This window comes from Papaver somniferum, chromosome 1 (genome assembly GCF_003573695.1).
Source record: "Papaver somniferum cultivar HN1 chromosome 1, ASM357369v1, whole genome shotgun sequence".
Classification (NCBI taxonomy): domain Eukaryota; kingdom Viridiplantae; phylum Streptophyta; class Magnoliopsida; order Ranunculales; family Papaveraceae; genus Papaver; species Papaver somniferum.
The window spans coordinates 242,012,438-242,025,363 of NC_039358.1; the positions used below are offsets into that span (position 1 = coordinate 242,012,438).

The 12,926-nt window shown below is 37.2% G+C and overlaps 1 protein-coding gene across 1 annotated transcript; it reads right to left on the reverse strand.

The window, feature by feature from the left end:
* Positions 1-9,669: 9,669 nt before the first annotated feature.
* On the reverse strand, positions 9,670-11,520 carry LOC113339534 (MATH domain and coiled-coil domain-containing protein At3g44790-like). The gene is made up of 2 exons (XM_026584787.1): positions 11,424-11,520; positions 9,670-10,696 (listed from the first exon to the last, which is right to left on the reverse strand). The coding sequence occupies exons 1-2, from the start codon at positions 11,436-11,438 to the stop codon at positions 9,836-9,838; spliced, it is 876 nt and encodes a 291-aa protein (XP_026440572.1). The 5' UTR covers positions 11,439-11,520; the 3' UTR covers positions 9,670-9,835.
* Between the last annotated feature and the right edge of the window lie 1,406 nt (positions 11,521-12,926).

A 12,926-nucleotide genomic window follows, 5' to 3' on the forward strand; every position in this document is an offset into this window, starting at 1 on the left:
TCGATGTTGTCGATATGCAATGCTGAATAATAGTCCTCCAGTCATTACCAAACCCCAGATGAAGAAGCATTTTGTCAATAAAGGCCCATTCAAGTCTGTCGAAAGCTTTCGACATATCTAGCTTAAGAGACACTAGAAGAGTCTTCTTTTTTAGATCTCTTCATAGAGTGGATTAACTCATGAGCTAAGATAATATTAACATTTATGAGCCGTTTAAGGACATAGGCCACCTGAGAAGGAGATATAATTCTATCCATTGCAACATTTGAGTTGATATGGATTCAGTCTATTCTAATGGAACTAGGAGTTAAACATTCTTCACCCATCTAATGGTGTGATAATCTAGCAGCGACGCATCTTACTTCCATCCGGTGTTTCATGCAAGAACAAAGCACATCGAAATCGATTATCACTTCGTCAGAGAAAGGGTTGCAAGCAAACAATTACAAGTTCGTTTCATTAGCTCGCGTGATCAGCTGGCAGACAATTTCACAAAGGGTCTTTCTGCACCGCGTTTTCAAATTATTCGATCCAAGTTGCACGTCCGTCAACTAAAGTACAACTTGAGGGAAGGTGTTAAGGATGACACAATCATCAGCTAAAGACCTGGCAGCTACGTCAGATGGACTCTCAACTAAGTAAAGGCAAAGACTGTAGGCTATTCTTTAGTTATTATCTGTTATCTTTTGAATAAGTTCAAATCTGTAACAAACTCAGATGTATGTGTTCAAATATAAATAACATCTCTACTCCACAAAGTTAAGTGCGGAAGTATTCACCAAATACCAATTTCTAACTTTATATTACATAGTTTGAATCTCATAACACCACAAACTACATGTATCTATCTCTCTTTTGTACAATCGCCTGCATGAACGATATTCAATTACATAGATGTTCAATCTCATAACACCACAAACACCTGCACCTTTAAGTTTTTCTTTTGGAGTTTTTTCAAATGTTGTTGTCTTTGGGCGTCCTTACTAGATCTAGAAAAAAATTAAAAACGAATCCCAACTGTGAAGGGTGCATAATGCATATTGATTTTGTATCTGAATTTAATTTACATTATCATTAATTGTAAGAAAGATATGAATAAAAGTTCCATTAAATTTTATGATAAAATAATTTACTAGAAACACAAACCAAAAAGTTGTCTGAAATCTACATTTCCTTAGTATAATGTGATTTCTGAATTTGATGTATTCATCATATTTGAAGGATACAGAAATAGGTATAACTCTCATGTTAAGGAAATCTACATTTCCTTGGTATAGTGTCATTTAATTTCTGAATTTGAAACAGATACAAAAACTACATCACCATATTTTAAGGATCTACAAATAGGTATAACTCTCATGTTAAGGTCAGATGTGAAGACTTCAGCTGCTTATTTTTGGCCAGCTCTATTATTTTTGTGATCAAGGTAAACATTCCTCAGGATCAAGTTATATGAAGCAGTCACAGTCAATGTAGGCTTTATCTTGTCCCTGTTCACCAAAAGAGTGGTGAATCTCTTACTTTTTCTGCGACAACTGGAGAATAAATTGAACACAAAACTGAAATTAATCAACCAGATGGAAAAAACATATACTATTCGATCTTAATGAACCAAAGAGTAACTAGTAATTTTTTTTAAGAAACAAGAATTACTTACTTGTGAGACGAGAAATCATTGTGCGATCTAAATTTATTGAGTTTGTATCCAAGGTATATGAAAAGATTCATAAATGATGTTGGCGCAATGCGGAAGTGTGATGGGATTTATGGAAATGATTTGAGAAATGGGTATAGGAAAAGAGGTTGGTTAATTGAAAATTATTGGTTTAAGAAAAGTGAGGCTTTGATTAATTTTTGAAATGGAAAATGTTTACAAGGAAATTTAGTGTAGCTCTTTGGCTCACTATGTTTACAAAAGGCTCTTTGGCTCTTACTAACTATAGCTCTCACTCTACTCACTTCTTCACTCACTTGAGTTTTTGATTGTTGTTGGATGATCAAAATGAACCCATTGATTGCCTATTTATAGGATCAATGGAACACTCTAGAAATAAAACATTCTAGAGAACACTTGATCAATCTAAGATTAGTCTAGAGATTGAATATTCTAGACCATGACCAAGGGACCTAGAGACATGGAATATTCTAGAGTCTACAATTGAATTTCTAACTAAAAATGAGAAGAGTCTAGATATCTCTAGACCGGGCCCAATCAATGGAGATAAGCCCATGGGTGTTTTAGCTAATCTAGACCATCACAAATTATCTAATATCTTTAACACCCCCTCTTAATTTGTGATGTTAAGCTTTTCTCTAAAATGGTTGAACTTATCCGCCGTGACTGCTTTTGTGAATATGTCCGCATTTTGTTCTTGTGTTGGACAAAATTGGAGCTCAATTTCCTTGTTTTCTACCATCCCTCTGATGAAGTGGTGTCGTAGCTCTATATGCTTCGTTCGTCCGTGGAAGACTGGATTTTTTGTCATAGCAATTGTAGACATATTGTCACAGTAGATAGTCGTCGGCTGATTTTGCCTTTGTTGTATGTCGGCCATTAATCTTCTCAACCATACTGCTTCACATGCTGCACTTGTTGATGCTATGTACTCTGCTTCGGCTGACGATAGTGCCACCGTACTTTGTTTTTTGGAACTCCAAGAGATAACTTTTGTTCCCATACAGAAAACATAGCCTGATGTGCTCTTTCGGTCTTCAATAGAACCTTCCCAATCGCTATCTGTGAAGCCAATTAAATCATTATCTTTTTCTCTTATATACTTGATGCCAAAATTCTTTGTTCCCTTGATATATCGAAGAATTATTTTTGCGGCGGCGTAGTGTAACTTGCTTGGCTCGCTCATAAACCGAGAAACAATGCTGGTTGCATTGACGATGTCTGGCCTTGTATTTGTTAAGTAGATCAGTGAGCCGACTAGACTTCTGAATAAGGTTGGATCTACTTTTGGCGCTCCATCATTTTTTATCAACTTCTCATTAGTACCCATTGGAGTTGAAATTGGTTTGCAATCCATCATGTTGAACCTTTTCAGTAAGTCTTCCGCATATTTTTCTTGAGAAATGAATATTTCTTCTGGAGATTGTTTTACTTGAATCCCAAGAAAATATCGCATAAGTCCTAAGTCTGTCATCTCATATTCTTTCATCATCTCCTTCTTAAATTTTTCTGTCATCTCTTGTTTTGTACTGGCATAAATTAAATCATCAACATAGAGACAGACAATTAGGAAGTCCGTACCTTGTTTTCTGATGTAGAGTGATGGCTCACTTGGACTTTTCTCAAATCCATTATCTCGGAAATACTTGTCGATTTTGCTGTTCCATGCACGCGGTGCTTGCTTAAGACCGTATAGTGCTTTGCGGAGACGATATACCATTTTTTCTTTTCCTTTTCGGATATATCCTTGAGGTTGTTCAACGTACAACTCTTCTTCTAGTTCTCCGTTTAGGAACGCCGACTTTACGTCTAATTGGTAGACTTTCATTTTGAGTTGAGCTGCCAAAGCTAACACCATCCGAATTGTTTCCATGCGAGCGACTGGGGCGAATGTCTCGTTGTAGTCAATTCCTGGTTGCTGGGAATATCCTTTTGCAACTAGCCTTGCTTTGTGCTTTTGAATTGACCCATCTTCATTATATTTTGTCTTGTAGACCCATTTCAGACCAATTATTTCTTTATCAACTGGCTGATTGACGAGCTCCCATGTCTTATTTTTCTCAATTACTCGCATTTCTTCGTCCATGGCGTTTCTCCATTTTTCTTCTTTTGCCGCTTCCTCATATTTTTGAGGTTCTAGTGCTATAAAAGCACAATTAGATACATTATAAATATCTCTTAGGGAACGCACCTTTCTAGGTGGGGCACTTGAGTCAGATGAGCTTGGACTTTGTTGTGTTGGACTAGGAGATCTCGGGCTTGCTGGTGGAGTGTTTTCTTCTTGGTGTGACAGATATGGCTCTTCTTCGATGAGTAGTGGAGACTCGTGGTTATCTGGTTCATCATTCCAATCCCAAGCTTTGAATTCATCAAAGATAACATCTCTTGATATTACCAGTTCCTTTGTATCTGGATTTAGAAGTCTATAGGCTTTAGACTCCTCGCTATATCCGATGAATATAAGCTTTTCTCCTTTTTCATCGAACTTTTATCTATGTTGGGATGGAATATGTGAGTATGCTACACAACCAAAAATTCTGAAAGAAGTTACCTCAGGCTTTTTCTTATGCCAAGCTTCATATGGAGTCTTGTTGAGAACTGCCTTTGTTGGAGAACGGTTAAGGATGTAAACCGCCGTGTTGACTGCTTCTGCCCAGTAGCTATTAGGTAGCTTCCTTTCTTTTAGCATACTCCGAGCCATTTCCACGATCGTACGATTTTTTCTTTCCGCGACGCCGTTTTGTTGTGGAGTGTATCGAACGGTTAGCTCCTCCTTAATTCCATTTTCTTTGCAGTAGTTGATAAACTCTTTTGAAGTAAATTCTCCACCACGGTCTGTACGGAAAATCTTCAATTGATGGCCACTTTGCTTCTCTGCCAGCGCCTTGAATTCTCGGAATTTAGTGAATGCCTCGGACTTTTGCTCGAGAATATACACCCACATCATCCTGGTATAATCATCCACGAATAAAAGAAAATATCTTCTGTTGTTGAGTGAGGTTGTTCTTGTCGGACCGCAAATATCGGCGTGCACCAATTCGAGGGGCTTTCTTGCTCTCCACGATTTGTTTGTAAATGGAAGTCTATGAAACTTCCCAAGAATACAGCCTTCACATATTTTATCTCCACCGATGACATTGGGAAGACCAATTACCATGTTCTTTGATTTAAGAACCTTCAAGGATCTGTAGTTTAGATGCCCGTATCTCAAATGCCATAGCTTTACTTCGTCAATATGGTTGGTACTCATTGCACAATTTTCAATTGATGGCATAGATAGGGGAAAGACAAAATTTCCTGACATTTTTACTTTTGCCACCAATTGATTATTAATTTTATCATAAATTGTGCATTCTCCGTCTTCGAAATGTAGTGAGTACCCTTTTCTTATAAGTTGTCCAACACTTAATAAATTTTGAGCTAGGCCAGGAACATAAAGAACATCAGATATGTATCGAGTTTTACCTGACCTTGTACGTACGGATATGACTCCTCTTCCTTCAACATTCTGGAACTTTCCATCTCCAAGTTTGACTGGCGGAATCTCTTGTTCCTCCAATTTTACGAAATATTCTTTGTTTCCTGTCATATGGCTGCTGCATCCGCTGTCGACGTACCATATACCTTGCGATTCTTGTTGCGAGGTGAGGCAGGAATAGAATACTTGATTTTGAGAATTGTTTTTCTCGGAATAGTTTGCTTCATTAAGCCAACAATCTTTCTCCATGTGATTTAATTTATCACACTTGGTGCACTTATACTTGCAACCTTCAGTTGCATGTCCAAACTTTTTGCAAACATTGCATCGGAGATTTGAGGAGTTATTTTTTCCGTACCTTTGATTGTTGTTTCTATGACCTCCTTTTCCTTTTCCACGTCCGCGGTAGAAATTTCTGGGTCCTTGAGTTGATGTCGACCCTTTCTCGTACTACGAGTTGGATGACGATCCCCCTCTGGAGCTTTCTTTTTTGGCTTCTGTATTTTTCTTCTCACTGAAATTTATTTTTGATTGAAATGCCTGCTCCAATGGTTGCTCCGCGAACCTATTTATTCTTTTCTCGTGCGCCTCGAGTGAACCCATTAATTCATGTACCGACAGAGTCGATAAATTTTTTGATTCTTCAATGGCAGCGACGATATGTTCAAATTTGAATGGTAAGCTTCTTAATATCTTTTCTACCACTCTTTTATTTTCAATGGTATCTCCATAACTACTGATTTGATTTACTATGCCAGTAACTCTTGAGAAGAAATTCTGGATAGTTTCATTTTCTTTCATAAGTAAATTATCAAAATCTCGCCATAAATTTTGTAGTTTAATGGAGATTACCTTTTCTGATCCTTGGAATGCTACTTTGAGAATATTCCAGGCCTCCTGTGAAGTTTTCGCCACCGAAATTCGAGGAAAAATAGCTTTGGTTACGCCCTGTTGTAGAAACAGTAATGCTTTAGCATCTTTCTTCTTATTTTCCTTATACTCCTTTTTCTCTGCGTCCGTCCATGACGACAGAGTTTCTGCTGACTCTGGTACTTTATAACCTTCTTCTATAAAATCACATAGGTCTTGTGAAATGAATAGTGTCTTCATTTGTAGACTCCAATAATCGTAACTCTCACCATCAAAAATTGGAATTAGACTTTGGGCATAGTTGCAACCTTGAATATTTTGGTTAATTGCCATGAGTAGAGTTTTAGGATTACTGGGTTAGGTTTGCTCTGATACCAAATTTATTGGCGCAATGCGGAAGTGTGATGGGATTTATGGAAATGATTTGAGAAATGGGTATAGGAAAAGAGGTTGGTTAATTGAAAATTATTGGTTTAAGAAAAGTGAGGCTTTGATTAATTTTTGAAATGGAAAATGTTTACAAGGAAATTTAGTGTAGCTCTTTGGCTCACTATGTTTACAAAAGTCTCTTTGGCTCTTACTAACTCTAGCTCTCACTCTACTCACTTCTTCACTCACTTGAGTTTTTGATTGTTGTTGGATGATCAAAATGAACCCATTGATTGCCTATTTATAGGATCAATGGAACAATCTAGAAATAAAACATTCTAGAGAACACTTGATCAATCTAAGATTAGTCTAGAGATTGAATATTCTAGACCATGACCAAGGGACCTAGAGACATGGAATATTCTAGAGTCTACAATTGAATTTCTAACTAAAAATGAGAAGAGTCTAGATATCTCTAGACTGGGCCCAATCAATGGAGATAAGCCCATGGGTGTTTTAGCTAATCTAGACCATCACAAATTATCTAATATCTTTAACAAATGAAATGAATATTCACTTCAGAAATCATTATATTTGTGTTTCTACCTGAACAGAAAGACGTGATTTAGGAAGATCTGAGACTGCTGGATCAGGGAGAAAGGTATCACAAAATGACGGCAGAGAAAAGAGATTTCGAATTGAGATTATATATAGCGCCCCCCTTGGTAAACCCTAAGGGCATTAATGTCAAGAACGAACTTACATGAAATCATCACATTAGATTTGGTCTACCATATTTCTCAAGAATGATTCCACACCGTAAGTCTAAGTTCTTGACTGAATCTCCAGACCCATTTTGCAAATAATGATGCATTCACGTCCTTTAGGGTCTTGACACCTAGACTGCCTTGTGCAATAGGGTTCTAATGGTGGTCTACTTAACAAGGTGCGTACCATCTGCCTGCATCTCTATCCCATGTGAATGCTCGTATCAATTTTTGTAGTTTTCGAGTGATAGACTGCCTTCATCTCTGCAACTTAACAGCGTGCGTATATATTCAATGTCAAACCCATTATTTTCTCCTCCGTCCATTGGTTGGGAAAGCGGGCCTAATCCTACTCCTGCTTGATATACAACCAGTACTGTAATGTGGCTGACTTCTCAATAGAGGTCACATTGCCAAGCAATGAGTTGCTCTTTTTCAATTGCCAGATCCTTGTGCCTTTGATACTGATATCAGATGGTTCTGGTGGTTCATATGGTGATAAACCGAGGATCTGTATAATATGTTATTTTTGGTTAACTAGGTTCCTGTCTAAAGATGAATGTTTTCTGTTGGTTTTTCTGTCTTTGCGTAATGACATATTGATACAGGGCTAAAAATGTCATGAAACATTTAAATGTATAGTTGACCTTCCTCCTATCTGTATCAATAACATTTTGATCCTTGCAGTTGAGCGGTAAGTGGGAGGGAATTGTTGGGTTAGGAAGCATTGGCTCGGAAATGGCAAACAGACTAGAAGGATTTGGCTGCACCGTCTCGTAGAACTCAGAAAGTAAGAAGCCAGCCATTCCCTTACTATTCAAATGTCAATGATCTTGCATCAAACAACAATGTCCTCGTCATCACTTGTGAACTTAACAATGAGACATCTCACATCATAAACAAGGATGTAATGTCAGCGTTGGGCTATGTTGTGCTAGACACTAGGAGGGGCGAGGCACCAAGCCCTTCACCTAGGCGAGCACCTTTCACGACATGAGCATTGGGAGAGAAGGGTGTCATCATTATCGTTGGACAAGGAGCCCCAATCAATGAGAAGAGCTTGTACAGTTTTTAGTGCAAGGAAAGATTGGAGGCGCAGGAGATGTTCCCGCAGAACTCTCCATAATGGATAATGCTATAGCAACTGTGGAGCCTCGGAAAGCCCTACATAAGATGATATTTGCCAACTTGGATGCTTCCTTTCAAACCAACAGCTTTCGTTGAGAACCAATGAAGAGACTGTCTAATAATGTGGAAACCAAAATGAGTAGAAGCACTCTCCATAAATTCCTCACTAGTGAAATCGAGATGTTTCCTGGTACAAAATGGAAGTTTTTTCTGGTAGGAGCATGAAAATTTCAATTTCCATCATATTTCTTCCATTCTTTCTTTAATATCCCAGAGTTTATGAAATTCGCTATTTTAAACACATGATTCAAGCAAGGAACGCCAACGAACATTAATTCTTAGAAGTATAAATGAAATCAACCTAAGATGTCACTTGATGGACATAGCAAAAAGGAATAACACTAATTTGATATATCAGTAAATTCACTCATGTAACTAGATATTTTACCCGTTTGATAATTAATCATAGATGAAGTAAAGAAAAACAACAACAACAACAATAGCAGATTAGTAGATAGTAACATACAATTGATTACATATATGTAGTTTGAATCTTAGCAAATACCAGAGAACTGCTGCCCCCTTCACTGAGTAGAAAATGTGGCATATACGAGGGAAGCTGGCAGATGTGGTGGTGTACAGATCCAACTCAGCAGAGCTAGCAGATTTGAAATCCAAGTATATGTAAACTTCAAAACTACTTAGCTGTGCAAAACATCCTCACCAAGCTATTCTTTCACTCACCCACAATCTATGTAATGTACAACAACATCATCTCCAGCGGTAACATAATAATCTTTCATTGTGCTGCGGTCCTTCTTTATAGAGTCTAAAAACAGAAGTTTTTATGCTGAACCTCTTCAGATTCCATTGCATAAATGAGGTACAAATGATGATCATCGTCATCATTTCAACCCTACATTCTTTCACCAAAAAGACAAGTCGCAAAGAGTTTCTGATCGTAATCTCAGGGAAGAATAACAAACATATCAACTTATTTGAGAGGAGAATTCTTTGTGCTGTGAAACCTTATGGAAAAGATTGATTGATTGATTGTATATCCCAACGAAGCTATATGTAATAATGTAAACCTTCAACATTCAATCCATAACTCATTATATCCCTGTTACAACCAAGAAAAATTATTGGGATGATGATAGAGATCAGAGAGAGATAAGGAAAATGTTGAAACAGCGGAGTTGAGCTCAGAATTAAGTTCAGATCCATAAGTGTTCACCAAGCTATGCTTTCACTTACCCCAGAGCGAATGCTTTGGGAAATTTTAGTATAAATGATGCTTTTTGAATTTGCATAATGGGTTAAGAAACATATTGTAGAAAGAAACTACAGCATTTTCATACTGATATAAACTATACCTATAGAAAGCAAAGCTACCCAACTCTACTTAGCTACTACCAAAGTGCAATATTACATGATTTTAAAATTCATATTCGCATCACCAGGTTGATGCAATACTACATGATTATAGAAGGAAAATCATACATTCCATATGCATTTGACTCAAAAGGAAACTAAGGTACAACAAGACTACTTGTTGAGGCTAGAAATAAAGCGTATTTTTCCTGCAATTCCTGTAGGAGGCCCTCTCTTAGAGTTGTTGTTATCAGGCATAGGTTCTTCAGTCAGAATTGCATCATCTTGAACTGGAGCCGTGACAGGTGACAAGCTCGCGCCGCCATTAAAAAGCAGCAAAGGACCACCACATTTGTTTCGAAAATTCTGTTTCGCCACCAGCAGGGGAGGAATCTTAGTTTCCAAGGCGGAAAGTCTCTCTTTTTCCAAGAACAACTGCTTCTCAGCCTCAATCACCCGTGCCTTTGCCTCATCCTGTTCCGCTACAATCTCCTGAAGCTTCTTATCCTCAGAAAAAACTATCTTAATATCTTCCAAGCGCTGACGAAGCCAGCCGATGTTGAATTCAAGTTTTTCTGCTACTCTTATATTCTTTTCCCAATCACCAATCACTTCTGAAGAAACCTCCTCCAGAGTGCAGCCATTCATTTTCACAATAACACTCATTAGTTCAGAGACAATGGTTACTTGGGAAAAATAATATGAATCTGGAAGAACTCGGTTGGAAGCAATGTGCCCATAATTCAACCAGATCTCTTTATACAGTGATGCTTCTGTTTTCGGTACATCGAAACCTCCAATGTCTACAAATCCATCACCCAGAATTTTTCCTCGGTGCTTACCTTCTTCATATAGTTGGCCTGCACCTGGAAACATACCTTGTTTTGTTTCCCTAGAAACCGTGACCTCAGCTACAGCTTCCACTACCCCTCCTATAAGTTCAATTGTTTGCGTCACAACTTCAGCAAGCACACTCCCATCTACTTCCATCGAGTTACTCTGCAGATCAACTTCCATTGAGTTACCTGTGTTCGCCTGAAATGCACGTCATGAAGATGATACCATCAAATTAAATAAATTAGTAATTGAAATGGTTCATGCAATAAAACAGGATCAAGTAGTTCTTGCATTTTGGACCAAATCATAAGAAATTGGTCATTCAGTTCTTACAGATGCGAAAATGCATTTCAAAATCCTAGGAAATAGGTCAATGGTGTGTTGACTAACAGGGAAAACGAATATGCTTACAAAAATGATTCAAGAGTATTACTAATCATACATTCAAACTCCAAAAATATGTTGCCCAAGTTTGATTGACAATAAATATGCTTACAAAGTAACCTCAAAAGAGGGATCATGGAATAAATTCAAACTCCAAGAGAGATCGACTAACACAGACAATAAAATGGACTCAAAATTACGACTGATCATGGAATGTATTAATGATTTTCATGGCATTCAAACTCCAAATACATGTTCAGTAGATGTGAAATCATATATACATGGGATCCAGAACCAACCTGTTGATAATCCTTTTTGAGAAAGAATTTGGTTGGCAGAAATATTGAGATCATGGAATACATTCAAACTCCAAGAGAGGTTGATTAACAGGAACAATAAATACTCATCCAAAATGGACTCAAAAAACTGATCATGGAATGTATTAATGAGTTTGTTAACATTCAAGCTCCAAACACATATTCAGAGAAATCATATCAAAAATAGAGATAAGAATGAGGTAGCAAATGGATCGAGAACCAACCTGTCGATAATCCATTTTTGAAAAAGACTTTCGTTGACAGAATTATTGAGATCCAACAGGGGAAGGACAAAATTGAAGAGACAAAGTTGAGTTCAATGACGGCTGATGAAGATACTAATTTTAGGGTACCTTTGCTATCACTTATAAGGGAGATGTGTAAGCAATCCAACGGTGGGAAATGAATATTGTTAGGATAATGGACCACAGATATTTCATTAGGGTATACTGTAGTGGTTGGACCACAGATCTCACATAGGGCATGTAGTCATCAAATCATGTACCAAATGTCGCGCAACATAATTTATGTTGTTCAACCACCAAATGTCGCAAAGAAATTATGTGTCAAAAAAAAAAACCCAAATGTCGCAAAGAAATTATGTGTCAAAAAAAAAATGTCGCGAAAAATTTGTGTCACTGAGCGACGGTATTGGAGTCATAGAATACTATTTCAGTAAAACCCCAACATATATCGCTGGGAAAAATTAACACTTTCCTACGTAGGCACAAAACTGGATTCCAGAAGGCAATCAACATCAACATTTCCATCTCTTTTATTCTTTAGTAGATATCACAGAGCTTTTAAGAACATTAGAATGCCAATTTAGATGATATCTGTTGCAAGTGCAAGAGATGAATTGAGTCGAGAGAGAGTGATATATACTCTCTTCTCAGTCCTGTAAACAAACTATCTTCTTTTAATCATTCAATTGATCAAACCGTAAGCAATGTAGAGATAAGGTTTCCTAATGTTACCATGGTATCAGACTCTGAAATCATCAATTTATGACGGTACCGATCCTAACCTGTGATTCTTCACCAAAACCTCCATTACTTCATCTTCAACAATATCCATTAACGTTATTTCATCATCTTCTGCTGCTGCTACTGTGTGTAGATCGAGCTTTGAAGACTGATTTCATTGAATCATCTCAGTTTTGCGACTAATTTGAAGATCTTTGCGTTTTTCATCTACATCAACAACATAAGTAGGTAATTTTCTTCATTCACCTCCATTATAATGACAACTGCAAGATGAAACTTAGCTTATATAAAGAAAACTCTCTTTATTGATGTTTAGAAAATCTCTCAAAACTAAACACAAGATCTAATCTTGCTCATATGATCAACCACAACTTTGGTGATCATATATATATAGAACTATGAATTCCTTTTCCTAGTCCTATTACCTTATTACATGTCTTTCCTTTTCTTAGAACTAGATGACTTCTAATTCCCTTATGATTACATCAATTTAATTTCCTAATCTTGTCCTAACCAGCTTGTTAGTGACTTATATGTTGAAGTTAATCCAACATTCTCCCCCTTAAGCATCAACTGTGCTTGTGAAAAATCTTGTACGTATGATGGTGCTCTCGTCTCCCATGGCTCGGTGTAGACAAGCTCTGATACCAATTAATGGCAACTGCAAGATGAAACTTAGCTTATATAAAGACAACTCTCTTTATTGATGTTTATAAAATCTCTCAAAACTAAACAAAAGCT